Consider the following 26,829-nt stretch of genomic DNA (forward strand, 5'->3'; position numbering starts at 1 on the left):
AAATGCTCCAAAGGTATACCGCTCTTTGTCTCCACTCATCATCACCCTATGCTTCGCCGCGTGCATTCTGCCACTGATGATTTTTTTTATTTTTTACTGTATCTTTAGTGATGTCAGCAGCAATTGAGTTTAAAATTTCTATTGCACACTTCACCGTATAGAAGTCAAAGGTTTTCATTGTCATAACATTGAACGTTAACATCAATTAAGCAGTAAATCTTTACTTGATGATCATCAATTATTTCAAGGCTTTACCTACACTACCTAATGATAAGTATTTGAAGTGGTTGCCACCTTAAATCAAATATAGAAGTCAAAGGTTTTCATTGTCATAACATTGAACGTTAACATCAATTAAGCAATCAATCTTTACTTGATGATCATCAATTATTTCAAGGCTTTACCTCCTTAAATCAAGGTTATGAACAAATATGTGAATGTCCATTATGTTATGACCCAAGAAGTGCAAACCAAGTTAAACAGCCAAATAGGCAAGATACAAGAAATGTAATATGATTTGAACATTTAGATAGAATTAAATTAGGATTATAATTCAAGAGGTTGTTGCCTATAAATAGGTCTCTCACTTCATTTGTAAATACATACTTGAATAAGATATTCTTACTCCCTCTAAATACTTTCACTTATATTTCTCTTATAGTTGTTCTTTTCAGATTTATTTCATAACACGTTATCAGATCCTCTTTGACCTCTTAAGTTTCGAAATTATTTTGTTTATATCATCTTCAAGCTTCAAAAGGATTTTAATGATTCGGTTTTGATTTATAGTTTTAGCAAATCATGTAAGTATTGCTATTATTTTGTTTTCATCATCTCTAAGCTTTAAAAGGATTTCAATAGTTGGTCTTCAATTTTTGGTTATAACAAATCAAGTAAGTGACTTGATATTTCCTTAATATTTTTATTCCCTAAAAATCAACCTTAATATTAATTTTAATATCATATAGTATATATTATATTCTGTCCCTTGATTGAAAAGTGAATTTACTATTATATAACTATTAATAAAAAAAATCATAATATCCATTCCCTGAAGTGAATGTGACAAACGAGCTACTAATAAAAAATTATAAATTTGTTTATTCCCTGAAGTGAATGCGAAATTATTTAATAATAATGGTCATGGTCATGAATCTATTTATTCCTGAAGTGAACGCTACATCATCTAATAATTATGATCATGGATATGGAAGAGGTCGTTATAATAATTTACACTATCACTAGTTTAATTCTAAAAATAATTTTACCATCAGAAGTGGATGGATAATTTTACCATCATAATCTAAGGATAACTTTGCCACCAAAAATGGATGAATAATTTTACCATTAAAAGTGGATTGATGTCGTAACCCACTAACCCACCAAAAGTGAATAACCCATCAAAAAAAGTGGATGAATACTTTCAACCCACCAGAAGTAGATGAATAACGAAAAGGCAAAAATGGAAAAAATAAAAAGAATATAAAAAACGTATTATTGTTAATGTGGCATGAAAGACCATTGGTTACGTAGCTGTTGTGCGTCTTGAATTTTATCAAGCATCATTAAAAACTAAAATATCTTGTGATGATTTTAACAATAGCCAAGTTGATATAGCACATCAAAATATATGTCTACCCTAAAAGATGAATTGATTATATGATTGGTAACGGAAATATCCATTGTTGATTTTCTTGTCCTGAAAAAGGAATTGATCATTTAATTGATAATGGAAATATCCATTATTGATTTTCTTATCTTGAAAAAAGAATTGATCATTCAATTAGTATATTTTAGTATAACTATATTATGAAGATGTTTTAATATGTTTTCATTATATTTAAATGATATATTCTTATTATGTGTTTTAATTTTATATTTAATATTCTTTTATATTAACTTGCAAGTTTTTTATTGTATATATCTTATTTTATTTTAAAAAATATGAATATTCATATTGTTGGATCCAAGATCTATTATGTAAATATATGTCTAGTAGACATTACTATAACACACACTATATTTAAAAACAAGAAATATTTTTTCTACTTGACAACAAAAAAAATCATTGTCAATTCAATATCTGGTAGTACAAGATTAATTAAAGGCTCTAGAAGAGATAATATTTTACGACCTTGAGGAATAAAGTAATAGAGGATGTGTTATTTTCTATTAAGTCTCAAAGAAATTTATTAAGTTTTAAAGATATTCGTCTGAATAGATAGCATATTGAGACAACGAATGAAAGAGATACTTAATACCTCTATATTACATCTATTGTCTCAGGTAGAAAGTATGTGTTGAAAAAAAAATTACTCGTTCTGTTCTCAGAATTAAACTATACAAATATTAGAATAATTGAAACCCATAGTAAACCAGAAGTTGCTAATGATTTTAATATTTGGCATGACCGTTTGAACCATCTCGAATCAATAATGATGCAAAAAATGATTGAAATTTTATATGATCATTCATTGAAAAACCAGAAGATTTTTCAATCTAATGAATTTTATGTGTTGCTTGCTTTGAAGGCAAATAAATTATAAGGCTATCACCAGCTAAAGTTGGAATTGAATTCTCTATCTTTTTTAATAATATTCAAGGTTATATATGGATTTATAAATCCACCATATAAATCATTTAGATATTTTATGGTTTTAATCGATGCATAGACTAGATGGTCACATGTGTGCTTATTATTAGCTTGCAATTTGGCATTTGCAACCATTCATTTGCAAGCACATTTTTCTAGTTATATAATCAAGATTATTTGTCTTAACAATGCTAGTGGATTTACATCTCAAGCCTTTAATATTGCATATTAGTTAGAATAACTATTGAACAACCCGCTGCATATGTTTATACAAAAAATGGTCTAGCAAAATTCTTTATTAAACACTTCCAACTGATTGCAAGGCCATTACTGATGAAATTCAAACTCTTAATGTCTACTTGGGGGCATGCATTTTGGATATAGTAACATATGTACGCATTAAGCCAAATGAGTTATTATAAATTCTCCCAATACAACTGATTTATGGTCAAGAACCAAATATTTTTCATCTAAGAATTTTTGGATGTGCAGTATATGTTTCAATTGCTCCACCACAACGCACAAAGATGGGTCCTCAAAGGAGGTTAGGAATATACGTTGGATACGAATCTCCATTTTTAATTAAATGTTTAGAATTATCAATAGGAGATTTATTTATAACAAAGTTTGTCAATTGTCATATTGATCAAACAATTTTTTCAATATTAAGGGGAGAAAAATAAGCGGTTGCAAAAGAAAATTTCTTAGAATAAATTATCATTACCTACTTTTGATCCTCACACAAATCAATATGAACTTGAAGTTCAAAAGATAATTCTTTTACAAAATATAGTAAATCGGTTACCAGACGTATTTACTGACCCAAAAAAATAACTAAATCTTATATACCAACTGCAAATGATCCTATTAACATTAATGTCCTTGTAGGATAAGGCACGCTAAAAGCTTTGAGACCAATTGGTTCCAAAGATAAAATCTTCAAAAAAGAAAATGAGCAAATATTTAAGATGGTAAGAAAGAGGAAGTAGAAACTCTAGAAGAGACCCTTGACATAATTGATAAACATTTCAAAAGACATTCAAGTACTTGAAATCAATGAAAATAAAGAGATCTCAACAAATTATGTCATGATAGGAAAAGATGAAATCAGTTAATAAACGTCGACGATATTTTGTATATAATATAGAACTCAATATTATGAAAGCAAATGAGGATCTTGAACCTACATCTATTGAAGAATGTAGACAAAGAAATTATTGGCCAATGTGGAAAGACGCAATTAAAGAGGAATTGAATATATTTGTAAAACATGAAATTTTTGGACCTGTAGTCTGTACACCAATAGTGTTAAACAAATGAAATATAAATGGGTATTTGTGCGAATATGAAATGAGAAAAATGAGATTATGAGATATAAAGTACGGTTTATCGCACAAAGTTTACCCAAAGATTTGGTATTAAATATGAAGTAATATATTCTATATGGTGGATGCAATTACAATTCTATATTAACTAGCCTGGCAATATATGAGAAGATTAAAATGCGTCTAATGCATGTAGCTACAGCCTATTTATATGGCTCATTTGATATTGATATTTATATGAAAAACCCTGAAGGATTTAAATTGCTTAAAGTATAAAAATTTGAATTCTCAAGAAATTTACTCGATTAAGTTAAGTAAATCTTTATATGGATTAAAGCAATTCAAACACATGTGTGGCATAATCCCCTTAGTGCATATTTATTGAAAAAATGCTATAAAAATAATCCTATATGCCCATGTATTTTATAAAAAGGTTTAGATATGAATTTATTATAATTATTGTTTATGTTGATGACTTGAACATTATTGGAACTCCTGAATAGTTATCAAAAGCTGTGGATTACTTAAAAAGAGAATTTAAGATGAAAAACCTTGGAAATAATAAAGTTTTGCTTGGGTCTTTAGATTGAACATTTGGCAAATAGAATTTTTGTCCATTAATCAAATTATATTGCAAAAATTCTAAAACAATTTTATATAAAGAAAGCATATCCATTGAGTTCACCAATGGTTGTAAGGTCACTAGATGTGAAAAAAGGAAAAGACCTTTTTTGACCTCATGAGGATAATAAAGAACTTCTTGGTCCTGAAGTACTGTATCTTATTGAAATTAAAGCACTAATCTATCTTGCTAGCAATACATGACTTGATATATCAATTGCTGTGAATTTATTAGTAAGATATAGTTCTTCTCCAACTCTAAGGTATGGGAATAGAATTAAACATATACTTCGATATCTCCGGGGAACAATGGATATAGGCTTATGTTACTCAAATGTATCAAAATAAAATTCAATTAGTTGTGCAGTGCAAGATATTTATTTGATCCACACAAAGCTCGATCCCAGACAGGTTTTCTTATTCATATGTGGAGGTATGACTATTTCATACTGTTTTGTAAAACAGATGATAGTTGCTACTTCTTTTAACCATGCAGAAATTTTAGCAACTCATGAGGCAAGTCGTGAATGTGTCTGGTTAAGATCTGTAACTCAACATATTTAAGAAATGTGTGGCTTATCAACCAAAAAGGAAATTCCAACAATGTTATATGAGGATAATACTGCTTGCTTAGCACAGTTAAAGGAAGGATATATTAAAAGTGATCGAACAAAACACATAGTTCGTCAAAATTCTTCTTCACTCATGATCACCAAGAAAAGGGTGAAATTAGTGTTCAACAAATTCAGTTAAGTGATAATCTAGTAGATTTGTTCACCAAAGCCCTTCTTACTGCAACAATTGAAAAGTTGGTATAAAAGATTGGAATGCATCATTTTAAAGATCTTTATAATGCAGTCATTAGGGGAAGTAAAATACGCACTGTACTCTTTTCCTTCATCAAGGTTCTTCCCACTGGGTTTTTCTTGATAAGGTTTTTGATGAGGCATATTTCAAAAGCGTATTCTTGAAAAGATTATGTACTCTTTTTCCTTCACTTGGATTTTTTTTCCATGAGGTTTTTTCCTTGTGAGGTTTTAACGAGGCATATTCTTAATACAATAGACATTCAAGAGGGAGTGTTATGAAAAAAAATGTGAATGTCCATTACGTTACGACCCAAGAAATGCAAACCGAATCAAACAACCCAATAGGCAAGATACAAGAAATGTAATATGATTTGAACTCTTAAATAGAATTAGATTAGGATTATGATTTAAGGGGCTTTTGGCCTATAAATAGGTCTCTCACTTTATTTATAAATACATACTTGAATAAGATCTTTTTACTCCCTCTAAATACTTTCTTTCCCTTTAAATACTTTCTCTTATATTTCTCTTATAGTTATTTTTTTCAGATTTATTTCATAACAGAGTTCAATATTAAAATTTAATATCAAGTTGTGGCCACCTACTGGGCTAAAATAGTGACATAATAATAATTAATATAGCATAAGTAGTTTGATTGATGGATGAGAATAAAATAATTAAATATGCTAAGTGTTGACATCATACATACCTTGCATGAGACAATCTTCAACGATAAAGACAAAGGAAGTGGGAGATGATAACAGCTTCAACCATTGTCCGTCTTTAGTTTCAATTTTGAGCCCTGCAATCTAATCCTCTCACAGAGGAGTACACCAAAAAATTTATTAGTAAGAGGAAAAAGTGCATTGGTATAGCCTCCGGAAAGGGAGGCTAGATATTTCATCACTTGTAAAAGCATGAAATGTGTCATGAACGACTCCCGTCTCCCTCCTAAGTCCTAAGCCATAACTATGGATGATCATCAAACCAATCATCTAGCTTTGCTCCTCTCCAATCGCTTCATCATAGTGTTAAATAGAAAATAAATAACACATTGAAATTAGTCAGCAACATCAACACAGTAAATGAGCCCTTTAATCTACAAAAAAAAGAGTGAATTTGGATTACCAGAAGTGATCGTGGCCATTAGGCCACATAAAGTCAGCAAAGCTTTTAACAGAGTTGCAGTTGGAGGCATCTTCAAGTCCAAAGCTTTCATATGAAAAAAATAAAAGGCCTGGTTCATAGTGGCCATGGTACGCCTTTGGGTTGATATGCTTATTCTTTGTCTCCAATGGAATATTGAAGAGTTGCTTTACTGAGGAAAATGTCTCCTCTTGGAGATGACTTGATAGTTATTAGATTTTAATCTGTGGTAACATTGTAAATAAGTGCAGTGGTATTGTTGTAATTAGTTTAGTAGTCAGTTTATAGTTTTGTGATTGCCTTTCTTCCATGTACATAAAAATACTGCTTTCTTTCTCATATGTAAATTAAGTTTGAGTAATGATGATTCCAGAGTATTCTCTTCCAAATGGGTCTTCTTGTTTTTTTTTTATTCTTGAGATTTCAGCAACCTACGATCTTGGTTCTTACATGGTATTAGAGTGCATTGATCAAGCTTGAAATTTGTTCTTTGATTTCTTCCATTAACCTTCTTTGTTTGTTTACAATTTTCTTGATTCTTAGACTTCTTGTGATTTTTCAATTTTGCATTTCCAGAAACCTTAGATCTGTGATTTTTTTTTTAGATCTATAACACGATCTTTCTAGATCTGTGACATTTCTTTCTAAATCTTTTGATCAATTTACTCGTTTGGTTATTTAATTGTGTATCTGTTGAAAAACCATGGCTAACATTTCAACTTCAAAGTTCATTTTCTCTACTATTGATGATCCTTAGTCTCCATATTACATTTATCATTCAGATCATCATGGTTCAGTGATGATAAATCCAAAGTTGAATGCGAACAACTATGCATCATGGAGCTAATCTTTTATTTTGGCTTTGTCGATCCGAAACAAGTTAAGGTTTATTAATGGTATGATTGTTAAACTAGAACCCAGTGATGAGATTCATGTGCAATGGCTAAAATGTAACAATCGAATAGTCGCATGGTTGCTGGAATCGATTTCTCCTCTAATTGCAGCAACGATTTTCTACATCAACTAAACGGCACAAATTTGAGAGGTTCTGAAGAAGCATTTTGCTCAGCCTAATGATTCACGGATCTGTAATCTCCAGTTTATTCTTTCCAATGTCACACAAGGTATTCAAACAATCGATTCATATTTCACTGAGTTAAATGCTATTTAGGAAGAACTTAGGAATGTTAGGCCATTACCTCATTGTGACTACGAATATTATAATCCTAAATGTTTCTAGAAATATATTGATTAGTTCACTAAGGATAATGTGTTTAAATTTTTGGATGGCCTAAACGAATCATATGTTGCATTGTGATCTTAGATTTTGTTAATGAAGCCTTTTCCAAGTCTTGATAAGGCTTATAATATGATCATTAGAGAAGAAAGTCAAAGGAATCTGCGTATGCAATCTCAACCTCTAGTTAAAGGGTCTGCGATGATAGTAACAAGTGAAAAACGAAAGAAGTTTAAGCTTGATGTTACTTGTGGACATTGTGGTAAGGCTAGTCATGCCAAGGAAAATTGTTACAAGCTTTTTGGTTTTCCTTTTGATTTTAAATTCACCAAGAACAAGAATCCTTCTGCTAAGAAATTAGGTTCTTCTAATAGTGTGATGGTCAATGTTACAATTGCTGGTAATGAGGAACATGATAGTGCCGTATCTAAATTGTCTTTCACTTAGTCTCAATATCAAAAATTAATGATGTTAATCAATAAAGGTCATGCTGATTCTGGTGATAAATCATCCTTTTCCCTAAACAAAGGTATTCAGAACCAGTAACTCAAATTTTCAATTGTCAATTCTTCAATGGCAGGTATAATTGCTAACCTTTTTTGCTTTAATTCTGCTCATGGTTATTATGATGGATCATCTGTTAATATTTTTAGATATTTTTCTAATCATTGAATTGTTGATTTGGGTGCTACTGATCATATAAAATGTAGTCTTCAATTTTTTAGTTCACAAATTGTTATTTCCAATGGATTTGTTGAAATGCCTAACAATTGCAAGGCTTTAGTTACTCACATAGGAACTGTTCAATTGTTGGATAATCTTACCTTACACAATGTCTTGTTTGTTCCTAGTTTTAGGTTCAATCATGCTGATTCTAGTGATAAACCACCCTTTTTCCCTAAACAAAGGTATTCAGAACTAGTAACTCAAATCTTCAATTGTCAATTCTTCAATAGTAGGTATAATTGCTAACCTTTTTTACTTTAATTATGCTCATGGTTATTATGATGGATCATCTGCTAATATTTTTGGATATTTTTCTAATAATTAGATTGTTGATTTGGGTGCTGCTGATCATATAGAATGTAGTCTTCAATTTTTGAGTTCACAAATTGTTGTTTCTAATGGATTTGTTGAAATGCCTAACAATTGCAAGGCTTTAGTTACTCACATAGGAACTGTTCAACTGTTGGATAATCTTACCTTACACAATGTCTTATTTGTTCCTAGCTTTAGGTTCAATCTCATATGTAAATTAAGTCTAAGTAATAGTGATTCCAAAGTATTCTCTTCCAAATGGGACTTTTTGTTTCTTCTGTTCTTGAGATTTCAGCCATTTACGATCTTGGTTCTTACAACACCACTTCAAACACAAAATTCTTACAAGCCTCTCTCACCCACTTGCACAACCTTAGCCATCCATGGGTTCCTAGCCCCATGTCTTTTTGAACCGATCGACAACTCGATAATTGGAATCTGACGTTGAGAATTAGAACCCATTTTAGTACTACTTTTTTGCTAGCTAGAAATATGATTTAGTGGTAGATTTCAATTTTGTTACTCGTTCATCACTTTCCCAAGAGCTTTCATTTGATTCATTGGTTAATACATAATCTTTTTTTGTCCTCAATGGAATATCAAAAAATTATCTTACCAAGAAAAACGTCTCCTCTCAAAGATGACTTGATAGCTTATCATACATAACTTCAAACAACCAAAATTCTCTACAAGCCTCTCTCACCCACTTGCACAAACTTAGCCATCCATGGGTTCCTCGCCCCATGTCTTTTTGAATCGATTGGTAACTCGATAATTAAAATCTAAAGCTGAGAATCAAAACCTATCTTGGTACTGCTTTTCTACTAGCTAGTAATATGATTTAGTGGTAGATTTCAGTTTGGTCGCTCCTTCATAACTTTCCCAAGGGCTCTCTATATTGCAAGATTTCTTAAGTGCTCCAGGAGACACTCGAGTATTTGATTCATTGGTTGATACATAATCATTCTTTGTCTCCAATGGAATATCGAAAAGTTGCCTTATCGAGGAAAACGTCTCCTCTCATATATGACTTGATAGCTTATCATACACCACTTCAAACAACCAAAATTTTCACAAGCCTCTCTCACCTGCTTGCACAACCTTAGCCATCCATGGGTTCCTCACTCCATGTTTTTTTAAATCGATCAGCAACTCGATAATTGGAACCTAAAGCTGAGAATCAAAACCCATTTTGGTACTGCTTTTTTTCTAGCTACTAATATGATTTAGTGGTAGATTTCGGTTTGGTGGCTCCTTCAACACTTTCCCAAGGGCTTTCTATATTGCAGGGTTTCTTAAGCACATGAGGAGGCACTCAAGCATTTAGCTCATTGATTGATGTATGATCCTTTGTCTAAAGAGTAGAATTAAAATCTTCCTTCTCCAAATTAAAAAAAAATATACACAAGGAAATACAACCAAAGTAACACTTATCCAATTCCATAAAAGTATCTAAATCAGACTCATTTATAACTGTCCGAAATCTAATCATATATCAACGTGCAATTATGATGCAACCTTTAATAATCAGATAGTGTATTTTACTTGGAAAATTTAACTATTATGACATTTTAATCAATTAGTACATCATGACGATTTAATTATTTGTCAAATATAATTAAAAACTGCTCCCCATATATTTTGGATATTTCTTTTCAATTTTGATGAAATTGGTAATAGATAGTACTAATGATAGGAAACCCCTCTAGACAAGATTTGAGGGGTAAGATGTTTTAACAGTTCGTTATATCAAAGAGGAGGAATCAATAGTACTTTTGAAACAGTCCTCTCATTGTAATAGGGTGTGCATAGCTCCAACTTACAAACTATCTTAGCTCGGAGCCAAGTTTATGAATATTTAAGTTTTTAAAGCTTATATTAACAATTAGGGCTGCGACCCTATTTATATTTTTTTTCTCTCTTTTTGAATTGTTTTTCTTCTCTTCCATTGAATTATAATCATTGTTATAATAATTTTAATCTTATTTTATACATCGATTCATGATAATGAATCTAAAAATTATAAAGTTTGTAATACTTAATTACTTTTAATTCGAAATGATTAATATTTATAAAAATAATTTTTTATTTCTTTTCTATTAATTAGTATTGATGTGAAACTTTGATAATGGAAGAATTAATGTCAAGGGAGAGAAACAATTAAGTAGAAATTCCTTCTTTATATTTAAGAAAAGGAAATTTTGAATCTTACTCTTTGAATGGAAAAATCATACATCAACTATTAAGTCAAATCTTCCTTTGGGACATGAGGGTTCGATGAGTCAAATTTTTCTTTGGGTGATTTTGGTTTGTCGGGTTTAAGGGCTCGTTTTTGGATGGTTCTTTGTTTATGCCCTGTCCATGTTTGGCTGTCATAGTTAGGATACTTGTGCCTTCAGGGTAGGGAGTCTGGATGAGGGAGGGGGGGTGGCCTTCTTTAGAGGGATTTTTGCTGATGTTGTTCTGCTTCATGTTGGTTCTCCTTCCTCTAATGCTTCTTTGAGTGTTTGCTTTGTGAAAGAATGTGCATGAGTAAGGAAGAAAAAAGAAAGTTTTTTATTCGCGCTGAGGTTTTTTAGTTTTATTTATTTCTTTTTATCTTATCATTTCTTCATGTATCTTTTTTATGATGAGAAAAGGAAAAAGAAAAAAAAAGAAAAAAAAAGAAGAGAAAGAAGAAAAGAGGAAACAAAAAGAAAGTTAAAGTAAAAGTTAAGAAAAAAAGAAAAGGGGAAGCCTGTTTGCTAATCTTTTGTGTCTGTCCTTCTACTTCCTTTTTGGTGTTTAAGTTGCTGTCCAAAGGTTTTTTGCTTTTTCTGGTTTTGGTCTTGTGCTGTTCTAATGTTTTGTGTTGGTTGGATGTTGTGGGACACTGGCCTGAAGTGGATGCTTGCTGGCTTGGGGGAAGACGTTGGGGGGGTTTCTGTTTTTCAGGTGAAGACTTCCTGTCGCTGTGGTTGTGTTGTTGAGGCTCAGTTGGGAGGATGCTTCTTGCGGGGTTCTCCTGGCCTCTGATGGTGTTTCGTTTTTGTTGATGTCAACTTTGCGACAGCTGGTTGTTTCCTTGTTGCTCTTGATGTTGCTCGACCTGGTGTGGTGACTGCTGTTGTTCTCTCCATGGATGGCTACCGTTTCTCCTTTATGTTGGCTGGTTCCTAAAGGGGTAATGGTCTTTCTTGTTTGGTCTCCTGCTTGTTCCGGAAGAATTCAATATGTGGTTGCCGCTTACTTGCTTGCCTTTTCGGTTTGGTTTCTCCTAGATTGCCCTACTTAGCTTATATCGAGACTTGGAGGTTGTCCAACGCCTCCAATTGAACCGAAGGCTCCTGTTGCGGGGTTGTGTTGTCCAATACCTTTCATTGTTGACGCATCTATGGCTGCTCCTAGCAAGTTTCGCTTTTCACTCTGCTTGCGGCCTGGATTATTTATGTGCATTTTGGGCGCTTTTCTCCTTCTTCATGGCTGCTTGGGTCGTTTCTCCTTGATTTCTTTGGGTCCTTTTTTGTGGCTGAGTTACTTTTGTATAGGTTGCCTTTTCCTTGGTTACGAGCAAAATGCTCTGTTTTTGTGTGGTATAAATAGGTTCCTTTTCTTGTAATGCTGCCACTACTCTTGAGTAGCAGATAACTTTTGGAAAATGTACAGATGTCCTTAACCTCACCAACTCTCTTATGCCATTAAGAGTCTTTTGCAGTCAAGCTTAAGACTCGAAATGCCATGTTGGTGAAGAGATCAAATAAAATCACTTTTAAAAAAAAAAAAAACTATTAAATCAAATGATAGAGTATAGAATCGAATACCTTTGCTTTGTAACCATCTTTCATTGTAATTATCAAATCTTAAGTAGTTACTTCTACTTCGATTGATTTATTTTTTATAATTCCACTGTGATAACCTGCATGCCTCTTTTGCAAGATACAATTACATATTGTCTTATTAACCAAAACAGAGTATCGCTTTACCTATGCCTAAATCCTTTCTTTATGGTGGTCACCCACTCAAACAATTTCCTTACACTACTCTCTTTGGTTGAGCAGCAAATATGAAGAGCTTCTTTGAAGAGTCTATTGCCATTGATTCCTCTGAATCTGCATAATTGAGGAAGTCCATGAGATCAAAATCCTTGAAAACTTGAGGATGCTCCTCATCTACCATCTCTCTTGGTGCCCTGATGATTGTACCCTCCACAGGCACTGCAAATGCTCCCAAAGAATACCGGTCTTTGTCTCCACTCATCATCACCCTATGCTTCGCCGCATGCATTCTGCCATTACTCCACGTCTGCAATTAATTCAGTGTTGGTATTTATTCAACGTGTAAGCTGTTAATTAGGGTAATTGTATTTCTTGAATCAATTAATTTTAACTAACACAAATATTTTGGACCATCACAATTTATAAATTCAAATTAAAATACAACTAAATAGCATTTTTCAAAGTTCAAGGGGAACCCCATCGATGTATATACATCAAGTTGTTCCACCGTGGGGGTGGGTGGTGGCGGCCGCCGACGTTCATGTCAATGTATAAAGTTGTTACCATTACCACCAGTAGGTGGGTTTGGCACATGATGATAAAAAGATTCCAGCATGTTAGATAAGTAAACAAGGGCAGCTAGAGATGATATCATACCGTAAGTAGATCTCCAACGATAAAGACGAAGGAACCGGGAGATGGAAACAGCTGACCCACTGTCCATCTTTGGTTTCAATTTCAAGCCCTGAAATCCGATCCTCGCAAAGGAGTGCACCGTAGAATTTATCGGTATGAGGCAAGCCCACAGTTGTATACCCTGCGGAAGGAGGTGCCACGTATTTCATCACTCACAGTAGCTCGTAATGTGCCATGAACGACTCCGGTTTCCCTCCCAAGCCGTAACAATCAATGATCATCGAACCAATCACATGGCTCAGCCCCTCCAATTGCTTCATCAGAGTATTAATAGTTTGGCTTGTGGCATAAAAACAAAGGAATCAATAAATTAGTCAACGTTTAGAATGAACCAAATCTTGCTATTCCCAACGCTAGGAGAGTTCAAGGATTTCAAACCCGAGTTCATATCAATTAGTAGAACTCTTTCTTATTCTACATTTCCTATACTTACCCAATCATAATTCATAATTATGAATTGTGCGAGGATCCATCATTAAAGGTAAATGAAGCAAAAAAAGATTGTATCTGATACAGTGACTAGACTAGGACTAACCCAGTCGGACAAGCTACGTAGCTAGCTGGAGGCTATGTCTTCCTGGAAAAAACAACTTGGATCAAAACATATTAAAAGAGTTAATTTCGATTACCAGCAGTGATCATGGCCATGAGTCCACATAAGCTGGGCGAAGCTTTTGACAGAGTTACAGTTGGAGGCATCTTCAAGTCCAAAGCTTTCATAGAAAGGAAGGAATTCGCTACCCGGTTCATAGTATCCATGATAAGGCTTTGGGTTAATGTTCTTCCTCTTTGTCTCCAATGGAAGATTAAAAAGTTGCCTTATCAAGGATGATATCTTATCATACACCACTTCGAAACAACCATAATTCTCACAAGCCTCTCGCAACCTTCTGCATAAACTTTGCCATTTATCAGTTCCTCGCCTCAGATCTTCGGATTCTATTGGCAACTCGATAACTGGAATCTGAAACTGAGACTCAGAACCCATTTTGCTATTTCTTTTCTGCTAGCTAGTGATAAGGTTTAGTGCTAGATTTTGGTTTGGTCGCTCCTTGACTTTCCGAGAGGGCCTTCTATATTGCATATAATGTCTTGAGACGAGTACGACCAAACTAGCAGCTATCCAATTCCGTGAAGTTGTAAAGCGGATTCATATCTGTCCAAAGTACATCTATTAAATGTATAAACTTTTATCATTTGTATAGATTTTCTTTTCAGTGATTCAGATATCACGTGTAGTTATGGGTACTAGTTGGGTCCTGAACTATACAGTGACAGCATATCTACGTCAACCATAACAATTCACAGGTTGGGTCCTGAACGACAGAGTCAAAGCAGCCCTTCATCATCCATCTCCACATTCCGACTCCGATGCATGCATAAATTGGTTTCATTTTTTTTTTTTTTGTGTGTGTTTCCTATGACACTAATCATTGATTATTTTGGATTTAGGTATGATGACTCCTATTGGTCGAGGAATCATAATGTTAAGATGAATAGCGAAGAGCGAAGAAAATCAACAGGTATTCAGCCATAATGCTGTGAAATTGAAGTGAAATGTTTTGCCAGTTGCAATGCAGCTTGGTAAGCCATAGGATATGATAATGCTTGGAAGAGAGCATTCTCTCAAGTTTCCGCAGTAGCTTCATCAAATCTAATCTGGCATCTTATCTTAATCCACTGGGAAAGCATCAGAATCCGTACTGACAAAATTTTGGAAAATGTTAATTAACTTAAAGCAGGAATGTCCAAGTTAATGATTTAACGACACAAGGTTACATATGCATGCATACAAGAGACAAGGTTAGTTACTAGGGTTATGCGGAGCTAAAATTGGGACAAACCACAAAATGGACACATTGAGCAACCACAACAGCCACAAACTAACAATTGTTGCTGATTAAAAACACTGATGTGTATTTCATCTGGCTAGCAATCGTATCACTTCCACAATTTGACAATCTTGTCATGGCTGGCAGAAGAAACCAGCCCTGTCACAGGTGATACAGCCAATGCAGCTATTAGTCCGTCATGAGCTGCCAAAGTCATAGTCTTATTCTCCGTCATATTCCACAGCTCCAACGACTGCAGCACAAAGATCAAAATACTTGGTAAGTAAATGAACCCAACATGACTCAAAAGGCCCATTATTTCGTAACCAGTCTCCACCAACCAAAAGAAACAAAAAAACAAAACTCTTTTTCCCTCATTTCTATTTACCCATACTTCTTTCTCTCTCCTCAACTTTTTCTCATCATAACAGGTTAGATTATGGATGTGCATACATTTGAATTATAAGAAGATAAATGAAAACCAATAGCTAGTCGATGGAGCCGAACGAGTCTTAAAAACATTTTCCAACAGTCATAAGTGCAAACCACTACAACAAGAAAAAGATTACTTGGAAAAAATTAGGGATTTACAGATGCTGTAACCCCTTTTTCATATTCCAAAGGTATTTAAGAAGGATTCACAAATCACTGGTCCTGAACCTTGTGAAATAGATCCCATGTACTCCCAAGTGGTTTATGGGGAAGCTCACAACAAATTTGATGTGATCATTCATGCAGGTTCTCCACATGCATGATCAAGTATTCATGCAGGTCTTATTCATGTATGTTTAACTTAAACAGGCTACAAGGGAATATCATTACAATGACCATAAAATAACATAACATTGCCAAGGTATAATAACAGCAAATAAACAAATGCATGTTAAAGAACAAAAAGAAAAAGTTACTTGCCTGGTAACAGCCAATGACCAGCAATGATGGATATGTAGGATGGAAAACACAAGAGTGAAACTTGTTCCCATTACAGCTCAATTCATGAACACATTCCCCTTCACTCCCCGATCCAAGTGTCCAAACTCTGACAGAGTCCTCACTGACAGATGCTAGAAGCTCACCCGAAGTGTCCCAGCATACAGAGTGGATCGGTTTAGTGTGTCCCTGTTATTAAAAATCCAAAATCCAAGTTAGTCATGCTGCAGCAGAATAAATCGCAGAAAAAAGATCTTAAGAACAATGTATAGATAGAATTCCAAAGGGACAAACCATCACAACACAGCAAGAGCATAGGACTCCATACAGTAATACAGATGTAACCATCATTGGATCTTTAGTCAAGTAGTCAGTCACCAGACAACAAGCCACAGTTCAGCTCATATCGTAAGTTTTGAACTAAATTGATCTAGTTGTAATACAATATGGAAATTTGGCACTTTAAAGACTTTTAACAGTGGCTTGAAACATGACCCAAACAAAATCTAGACTCCAAATCCTTTATCCGTCCACTTGAAGCTTCACTGGAACCCTAATTATGGGCTACTATTGGCTAGTCTAAAATTTTTTGTTGTCAAACGTTAGAAATGTATGACCATTGAGGCAAATCTCTCAGTGGAAAATATCAAGATAATTCAGCTATCACAACATATTTTTTAATGGGGCAGTAGAAAACCAGCATTTAAACCTATGCATAGATCAAAATCATACCCATACATGTGGCCATAGTAGGGATCAATCTCTCCAAGAAACAAATTGACACTTCTCAGTTCTCAAAAATTCAGTTGAAATCAATTGGAATTCACTGTTCTAAATTATTTGTTCAATTATTTCAAGAAATTTATTCTAGGAGCCCCATCTAAAATTTATATTTTAAATAAATTTAAATGGAAAAACTCCCCAAGCTTTATTATGTTTATTTCATTTTTTTCAAAAGAAGATAGCATCTCTTGTTCAAAGACTGAAGCTTTTACTTCGATATCATTTATGCATGTATTTTTTTCCTCAACTGATGCAAACTGATAATGACTTGCTTCCTCTTTTGTTGTTCTACCTTCTTTTATTTCAAGCAAATTCCTTAGGGTTTCTTTCATTTTTTTTAATAATCCAAATAATTTACCTGCAATGAGTGTCGACAGGTTTGAGTTTCTGTGTCCAATATAGACACAACATTCTCTGCAGCTGCAGCAAGATACTTTCCAAGGCGAGGTTGAAATCTCAACTGGGCTGTACCACCCTGATCCACACAAAGGAAACAATCTTTATAGCTGCCCATCCACATCAAAGAGAGGCCTAAATACAATTTATTCTAATTGCAAGCAAATCTAATGCAAGATCATACCTTGAATACTCTTGCACAGCTCCCATTGTTGATACTCCAGTATCGTATTTCACCATCACCATCACAAGAGCAGATAAGATCATCCTTACTTGGGTGGAAGTCAAGTGACATAACAGTAGCAGAATGGCCCATAAAGGTACGAAGTGAATAACCAGGCTGCAGACAAAGCCGAGGCAATAAACAATCACATCCAATAAGAGTTAAAAACAAAAAACCTAAGGAGGCAAACCAAGCACCACCCCACCCACCCCAAAAAAAAATCTATGGAGATTCTCATCCAAAGAACAAATCCATGAAATGCCATAGAAAGACTTTAAAAGCAAGCATGAGAGAGAAAGGAAACAGCTGCAAATTTAATAACAACACCAGTATTAAAGGTTCGCCCAAACTTAAATTCCAAACAGAAGAATATTACCCTTACGTTTACATTCAGGAGGAAAGACCAGCGACACTGAAAGTATGAAGTATGAACTACTTCTTCAGGTTAATTTATATTAATCATGAAATGAGAATACTGAATAGTTGCCCATTATAGAAACCTACTTTGCATCAAAAAGAATACTATGTTATGCATTTACTAGATATTGAAACATCATAACAGTAATAAAGGGGAATTTTCATAACAAATTTTCAATGTTGCAACAACTGCAAAATTAATAACACCACCAGGACTACAGGTTGATTCAAACTTGAATTCCAAACAGACGCATATAACCCTTCAGGTTTTACATTAAGGAGGAAAGAGTAGCAACACTGAAAGTATAGGTATGAACTACTTTTTCAGTAAAATTTATATTTATCACGAACAGTGAATACGGAATAGTTGCCCATTATAGAAACCTACTTTGCATCACAAAGTATACTATGTCTAGATTTTGAAACATTATAACCAGCATAAAGGGGAATTTTCTTTCATTCTGCACAGTGCTAATTGCATTGTTGGTAAGAATTAAAAACCACTCGCAGCAACCCACATCCACCTATGCATTAAACTAGTAAGTATAAGAAACAATTGGTTGCACCCTACTAACAAATGACATAAAAGCTAAAATCTGCAAAATAGAAGCACCTTAATTGATCTAAATGCAGATTAGACAGCAATCCAGAAGAAAAGACACTTTAGAATGGCAAAAGCATGTGCATGCACAGATTTTTTAAATGAAAATTTCAGTGAATAACAACATGGTGCATCATGCATACGTACAAGAAGACATGATCAGCTGAAAACAATCATAATAAGTAAAAGAAAAGAAAAATGTCCACTAACACTGTCAGCATCCCAAACTCTGACAGTTTTGTCAAATGAAGATGTTGCAAGCCGTGACATGCTTGGACTGAAACGAACATCAGTAATTAAAGATGAATGTTCTTCAAGAGTAGACTTTGGCTTCAAAGTTTCTGTGTACCATAATACAGCCTGCATTTTGATATAAAAATTAAAAAATAAAACAAAGAAAGAAAGATGCAAATGATTTCAGTTCCCATCATAAGAAAACTAAAACCAATTATAAACCAACGATCAGAGTACACTTATCCATCTCTCCTCTGGGAACTCACCTTTTTATCATGGCCACCACTAGCAAGTAACTTTCCGTCTGATGAGAAATGACAACAATTAACTTTGCTTGTGCTTGCTCGAACAGAATTTACTTCCATAAATGTGAAACCTGAAGTCAAATTCAAATTCGGTACATTTAAAACAGGACAATTTTGAATATGAAGTGTGAACTTATCCACTTGTATTATGTAGTAATAGAGTAATAACGATGGCCCATGCAAATCGCAATAAAATAATATAAAATGAATGTGTATCACTCAAAATTACAAAAATAAGGATAGATGCACATGCCCATACAATTACACCTTTTTTTCTTCGTGATACAACTAGAATTTGATAAATAAATGAATGTGGCAAGATCATGATATTAGTAGCAATTACTTAACATGTATAATAACAATTCAGTGAGTATAATACCAACATGTACAAAGTTTAATGAGATTTACAATTTCTATACTTAAATGAACTTAGTGCATTCGAACAAGGATGTACCAATTACCATAATAATTTGCAAAAACAATTAGCAAATTATCTTGTTATCCCCAAGAATAACTCAGGACATGGACAACGTCAACAAAAGAAAACTACAATGTTAGAGAAAATTTAACAAATGATAACCATAAAAGTTATATTTATACACCTTTACTGACATCCATACATCGGCCAACGGTATCTCTAGGATCCGTATCATCATGGGATAAAAAAGACTCAACATTATCATCAAGAGATCCATCCTCCACAAATCGTTCCATATCAGCCTGCAATTCAAGATCTTTATCATCCCACTGCCACAATGGAATGCCAATGAGAATTCATGCAAGGAATTTTTAATTCCTCCACCAACACGGGAAAATAACTAATGGACTCACCAACTGATTTGATGGTGATGTAAGTGTGCCAGCACCATCAGTGCCAAACATCATCAGCGGCTTGGAAGAACTGCCACTATGAGGCAGGGCAGGCATTGAAATCACATCTCCAGGGGTGTGCGTTGATGGCGTGGATGGTGCTGAACTTGGCGAAGGTCCAGCTGTGTTTGCTGTCCCTGAGCTATTGGCAGGGCCTGAAGAAGACACTGGCTGTTTTCTCTTTCTTCCATTCTGGTTTTTTGAAACCTTAAATAGAAATAAGGAGATTATGTTAGGAACCTGCTCAGATATTTACTTAAGCTAAGAATCAGAAGTCAATAACAACTTTAAATTAATGTCCACCTCCATGTCCCTGCAACATAACTAACAAATGCAATCCAAACTTACTCGACCAGAAAAAACAAACAGGTTTTAAAGCTTTATAGAAATGCACTATAGGTTATTCTTGAAATGTTTTCTATCGGATAAGTATTACAAAGAAAAAAAAATTGATGGTAACAGTATGGTTTTTGAAGCTACCATATTATACTCTTAGGAAAGAGCTGCTTCAGCATTTATGGTTCAATCCAAATTCCTTTAATAAAAATGGTACCACTACTCTAAGAGGGGAGGAGGAAGGAGAAGATTCGATGGTAGATTCAAAACCTGAGGAAGTCTACTAGCTAGCAATGTCATCAACAGGGACATTACAAATCTCTACCATGCAGTGCAAGTAACACTGCTACAAGGGTGCTACATGGAAGCAGACACAACCCTCAGTGGGGAATCCTTTTGGCCAGATGAATTAGAGGTAACCAGAAAAGGACAGACCTGATCATTCCCTCGAAATGAGTTTGACATGCCACCATCCACAGTGACACTTCCACCTCCACCAACTTTATCTTGTTGATGTAAACCTGGATTAGAACTCTGTGATTGCTGATTTGAGAGTGCATGCTGCTGAAGTTGCTGCTGCTGTGAGTTACTATTCTGTTGCTGTTGCAGTTGCTGTTGCTGGTGCTGTTGCTGCAACTGAGCCATTTTTAACTACAAGGCAAATGAAATATCTAAGAAATGGAAAGATCATAAAACTTATGTGACAACAAAAAACGTAGCAAATGGGGAAATTTAAAATTTCCATATAAGAGAAAGAGAAGTAAAAGCGCCCTTCAGAGAGACAGTAATACCTTAATTAGCATATCTGTATCTCCCCGAGGCATGAGAGGACTGCCTGCCTGCAAAGGTGATACATTTGGAACCACGTCACCAACAGAATTAGAAAGGCTATCCTTTCCAAGGCCCATGGTCCGATTATTATTCAACAGCATTCTCAATCTCCTATTTTCATCACTGCCAGATGGTGATGTCAGATTCTGCTGAGCAAGCATGAGTTGCTGCTGATGCTGTGGTGTCAACATCTGAAGTTGATGAAAGGGCTGGGGAGCCTGTATAAAAGGTTTTTGCTGCTGAAGGAGCCCAGTGCGCAGTTGTTCCAGACCCTAAAAAATGGATAAAATGAAAACCATTCAGAAGACACACTTGATGAAAAGTAAAATTTACAGTTCAATACTACAGGTGATGCATAAAAACAGAAATAATTTCAATCAAAAGATAAATTTATTGACAAAAATGCATACAAAATATATATAATTACAATATTCAGAGTTACCAGTATTTCATAAAGTGTAAACTTTATAAAACTCACCGTTAATGGCCATCCTTTCAAAGTCAAATTATTTCCGCCTTGATTTGACCCTGAAAGAAGCATGATATCACAATATTTACTATTCAAATTTCATAGAAAAAAGAGGCCAGCATATCACAAGGACAAGGAATATGATGAGTTAAATACTATCATCAGTGCACTATTTTTAAAGGGAAGATGCAATTTAAACAGAACCCTGAGAAAAGTGAAACAAGCCTACCCGAAATTCCAATTAAAGATCCATCTGGACCTGCAGCTCTGGGATTCAATACTGGATTTATCTCAGTCTTTATGTCCTGCTTTCAGATAAAATTTCAACAAATGATACTAAGAGAAGCAACATGTAATGAGATTAATTTGAGGTGGCCCTACCGGTGTTGTTCCTGGCAATTGCTGACTTCGAGCTTGAACTTGAGGAGACATAGCACCAGCTGTACCATGCAATACTTGCCTGGAATTTGCATAATGCTAGATAAATTTATTGCTGAAAACAACTAAGTGGTGGATGTTTGAACAAACCCTAAATATGTAACTGGTAATTTCTGATAAAAAAGCAGGTGAAACAATTCAAAAATTGTTTCATTGGCATTCAGCGGCATAAATTCATGTAAGAATAGATTGACCACAAGATTGAAGTAACTTAGCCCTAAAAAATCTATTGAAAACGTTATGTAGCCGTTTTGCAAATTGTCATAATTAACATCCATAAGAATTTATCTTAAATGCTCTTTACAAAACAATTTGCAGCCAAAAGCTCTTTACATAATAAAAGAAGTGTAAAATAAATCACCCTGAAGGTTGGCCCGTTGCTGCCGCAGGCTTCAATATCGAGGCATGATTTGGATCCAAGAGCTGGCCAACATTCTCTCCGTACCTTTGCTGTAAGGAGTTCCTAAGGTGGTTAACAACTAAAACAAGAAAACATTTCTAAGAAAGAAAAAATAATACACCTACCTTTATTGCTGCATCATCTAAAGAATCCCTTGGAAGTGGCAATTTTAATCTTTCCTCATACATCTTTGTCGCTATGGCATTAGCAGTTCCAGCTGGCTGACGCATGAGAGAGTCATTTCCAACAAGTCCATTTGTACTGCCATTGAGGAGGTGAGGGCCATCCCTTCGCTGCTGGGGCGGCTGCTGGGGCGGCTGCTGCTGCTGCTGCTGCTGCTGTTGCTGTTGCTGTTGCTGCTGCTGTTGTTGCTGCTGTTGCTGCTGCTGTTGCTGCTGCTGTTGCTGCTGAGCATGCCTCTGCAATAGAAGCTGGTGCATCTGCAGTTGTTGCTGCTGCTGCTGTTGCTGTTGATGCTGAGGCTGTTGAGGTTGCTGCTGCTGCTGCTGTTGCTGTTGCTGCTGCTCCCGCGCTTTAATCAACTGTGTCTGCCATATCAGTGCACCATAAGCATCCCATATTTTAAGGAGAAATCATTTGAAAGGCTTATCATGGATTTCAAAATCCATGCTACAAGTACCGTAGAAAATGAAAAATCTTAAAATATTTGGTAAATAATTACAATTCTTAACAAAAAATTAACAGTCAAACACTTCTCCTGCCATCAGTTACGTTCCTTACTTTCAACGATGAAACACTTTTAGTTAGCCAGTTCTGCAACAAAGCAACCCACATAGGTTCTCATAGGGCATTAAGTTAATAGTCATTATGCAATAAGCCTTCAAGAAAGGAATCCAATTTCCAAGCACAAAACACAATATGCAACATCTGACTAACAAACCCTGACTAATGCCTCTATTAGATGTCATTTGTCAACAAACCAATAAAAACAATAGTAAGAAATACAACAATGAGTTTGATGGATGAACACTCCAGAGCACACTGATATAGCCATGAAGCTTGTTCAAAGGAAACTGCCCAAAATTACTTATGCAAGACATAGAAGACATAAGACAAGGAGGTCTCCCTTTGTTTCTTCTTGTTTGCTTCTCTCGTTTCGGCATCCATGCACATGCTAGAGAGAGAAATTTCATTTAATCATGACAACTCCAAGCAGGTTACCATTTAAATGTTTTGAGGTAAAAGGACTGATCTGCCACTTGAAGTTTACAAAAGGAAAGAGCTGATTTTGTCAGGGACAAGAAGCCCTATCATACCTCCTAGACATTCAATACAAAGGGAATGAGGTGTGAATGAACACCAAAACAGAAGTACAGATGGGCTTTAATCTCAAATCCAACCCTTTCACAACTACCCCCCCTCCCCAACAAACAATGCAAACCAAAATGTTGAAGCTACCAAATATAATAGAAACAAATTGAAAGTTTAGAATTGGAAAAATGAATAAAACCAAAGCCAACCTCAATATAAGATGCAGCAACCTCTGAGTGCTTCTCATTAGTCCTGGCGATGAATATGTCCCAGAAAACAGACCACCATTCAAAGAGAAAACCTCCAGGTGCATCAATAGCTGGATATCCAGGTTCAAAATCAACATCAACATCAACATCAATGAAAATATCAAGTTTTCTAAAGAAAAGGGGATGTTTAGGCTGAGAAAACAAGAACCTAAAAAATAGAAAACGCCTTCTTCGGCTCTAAAAAGAAACTCTTGAACCCACTTAGCTACTTACCTACAGGATCTGATGATACTTTTCCTTCAGCTTGAAAAGCCTGAGCTGAAGCCTTTAAATCCCTCTTTACTAAATAATCATGGATATACACATCTAACCTGTTATTGAGAAAAAACATGGCCATACCGTATCACTTATGAGAGCAAGAAATCAGAATTTACAAGCCTAACTGCAACACTATCAGCAAAGAAAACCAAATCCATAGTAGAAAACGTAAACCTCACATAAAATCTGATGAAGGACAGCTGAGAACAGCTTTATACAAATTTGGAATTTAACATGATATTGCCAAAAAAAAAAGAGTAACTCAGAAACAAAATACCACCAATGGGAAAAATTAATTTTTGATGCAACAGTCTTTTCAAAACAGAGCAGTAACATTAAACACACAAAACCCTAGACCAAATTTGTTTAATTAAAAAAATAAAGAACAGAAAAAATGCAAAACAGCAGAACAGTAACTACAAGTTTCAGAACAAACAAAACCCTAACAAAGACCAGCTTCAAAGAACAAAACTTGGAATCTAAAAAACTTCAAAAAGAAGAAGCAAAAATCCAGAAAAGCTTACATACCCAGAACCCAAATCAAACACAAAAAGAAACAACTTTAAACTCCAAAGCCACATTAGAAACTAAAGAAAAAAATCTAAAACCCAAAAAAGCAAGCTTTAATAAGCAGAAGGGAAAAAGAAAGAAGTTACATTTTATCAGCTTCCCAGTTGGTTTGAGACATCTTGTTGAATCCAACAACAGCCCAAAAACACTTGAGAACAGCTCCAGATTCCTAGGTACTTGTCTGAACGGCTTCTCTTCGAGTTTAATGGCTACCCAGAAAATATAAATACTAACTCATTATTGCACTACGACCCAAAAAAAAAAGAGCCAAAATTCAAAACAAAAACAAATAAAACTTATTTCAGTAGTAGAAAGAGAAGAATCTATGTAGAGGAATATAGAAGGCAAAGAGGCAGAACCTCTCTAATTTTAGCAATATGAATATTAAAATTTTATTTATTTATTTATTTATTTATTTATAGATTAAGAAAAGAAAGAATAAGGAAAGCGAAAGATAGATAGAGATACCTGCAATCCCAAAAACGTTTATTAGTTTTTTGAGAGCTTTCCCCTTTTTTTTGGTTTTTTTTTATTTTTTGCAGTGAATTTATTTTCTTTTTTTTCTGTAGCTTTGGGTGGATTTGGGTTGCTGTTGCAGATATCATAATGGCTTTGTTGGTTGAATTTACCCAAAAAGCCCTCTCAACTTGTTTAATTTTCAAAATGAGACTGATTTCATGGGACGACTTTATCCTGAAATGACCATCATAACCTTAACATTTTCTAAGAATTATGACAAGTTTTCTGTAGAAACCTGTGGGATAAGTGAGGTTTGTTGGGAACTTTTAGTAAATTCAGTAGCAAATACAATTCTATGACCTTTTCCATTCTGGGGGTTCACTTCTTTAATATTTATGAACAAGCACCAAATTTGTTTCTTATTTATGCTTTACATCCCCTGTTGTTTCATTTTCACTTCGAACTGTACCCATATTTTTGCCCGAATCTATTTTGGTGGGTAGGCTAACCTTTATTAAGAAACGGTTCTATTTTTTATAAGACTTGTCTAAAACGTTCTACATAAATTGTTTTCTTTCAAAGCTTGAATATATTAAGCTTTAAAGTTCAAATATAACCAATAACACGTTATTATCTTCAATTTTGTTAACAAATGCTTTAAGGGCACTCTTAAAAAATTACCATGTTCGATAATATTTTTTTTCTATTATTTTGTAATTCATCACACTGAGCATCGAGGTTTGCATTCCGTACAAGAATATCGATGTAAATACTACATTAAAAATTATACTTTTACAGTTATTGTACTTAATAATATCTTCTCTCAACAGATTAGAATTTGTCACACGAACTATTAATTACTACATTTAATATAAAAATATTACCATAAGAAATATCATAACAATTCTTAAAAGAGTAACTTAGTTATTAATTAGCAAAACTGCAAGTTTGTTTTACAAAATGAAATAGAAAGAGAATGAAAAAATAATAATAATAATTATTATTATTATTATTGGATGAATAGAATAAAGTAATGATAAAATATAAAAAATATTATTTAATTCAATTCATAAAATATAATTACCATTCAGATAATATTTTAATATTTAGTTAACAAAAATAGCTTCAAAATAATAAATGAATAAATAATAAAATAACATAATATTATTATTACAATTTAACAAAATTTTTGAGATTTTGGAAACTCATTATTTTTTTTCAATATATTGTAATTCATCACGTTAATTGTTAATTACTGCATTAATATAAAAATATTACTATGAGTAAGAGTGCCTTAGGCACTCGTCAGCAAAATCCTAATCCCTTAATCATGCCTTGTTACTTGTGATAAAAATAATAATAATAATAATATTCAAGTAAAATGACTATAAAAAATAGTAACATCCTATTTGTTTTGCATATAGTTAAACTTAAATTCTCTATTGATACATATTTCCAAAAAAAAAATGTAAAAACGTTCTTAAATTTTAGTATTTT

The 26,829-nt window shown here is 34.0% G+C and overlaps 1 protein-coding gene, 1 long non-coding RNA gene and 1 pseudogene across 3 annotated transcripts; 1 reads left to right on the forward strand and 2 right to left on the reverse strand.

Moving 5' to 3' along the window:
- Positions 7,430-12,367, forward strand: LOC108663479. The gene is made up of 2 exons (XR_001929539.1): positions 7,430-7,618; positions 11,653-12,367. It is a non-coding gene; the product is annotated as an uncharacterized LOC108663479 (long non-coding RNA).
- On the reverse strand, positions 12,557-14,851 carry LOC18588952 (annotated as a pseudogene).
- LOC18588953 (transcriptional corepressor LEUNIG) lies at positions 15,144-25,445 on the reverse strand. Of its 2 annotated transcripts, none has more exons than XM_018127791.1 (19): positions 25,342-25,445; positions 24,960-25,118; positions 24,259-24,356; positions 23,986-24,095; positions 22,630-23,052; positions 22,466-22,554; positions 22,048-22,126; positions 21,896-21,971; positions 21,676-21,725; positions 21,158-21,469; positions 20,802-21,017; positions 19,992-20,237; positions 19,763-19,880; positions 19,122-19,231; positions 18,832-18,981; positions 17,565-17,720; positions 17,343-17,459; positions 16,184-16,390; positions 15,144-15,524 (listed from the first exon to the last, which is right to left on the reverse strand). In XM_018127791.1, exons 2-19 carry the CDS (start codon positions 24,989-24,991, stop codon positions 15,381-15,383), a joined length of 2,733 nt encoding a protein of 910 aa, XP_017983280.1. In that variant the 5' UTR covers positions 24,992-25,118; positions 25,342-25,445; the 3' UTR covers positions 15,144-15,380. The 2 variants fall into 2 exon arrangements, with proteins under 2 accessions (XP_017983280.1, XP_007013778.1); XM_007013716.2 differs by having other exon boundaries at positions 19,763-19,907.

Source organism: Theobroma cacao, chromosome 9, assembly GCF_000208745.1.
Source record: "Theobroma cacao cultivar B97-61/B2 chromosome 9, Criollo_cocoa_genome_V2, whole genome shotgun sequence".
Lineage (NCBI taxonomy): Eukaryota > Viridiplantae > Streptophyta > Magnoliopsida > Malvales > Malvaceae > Theobroma > Theobroma cacao.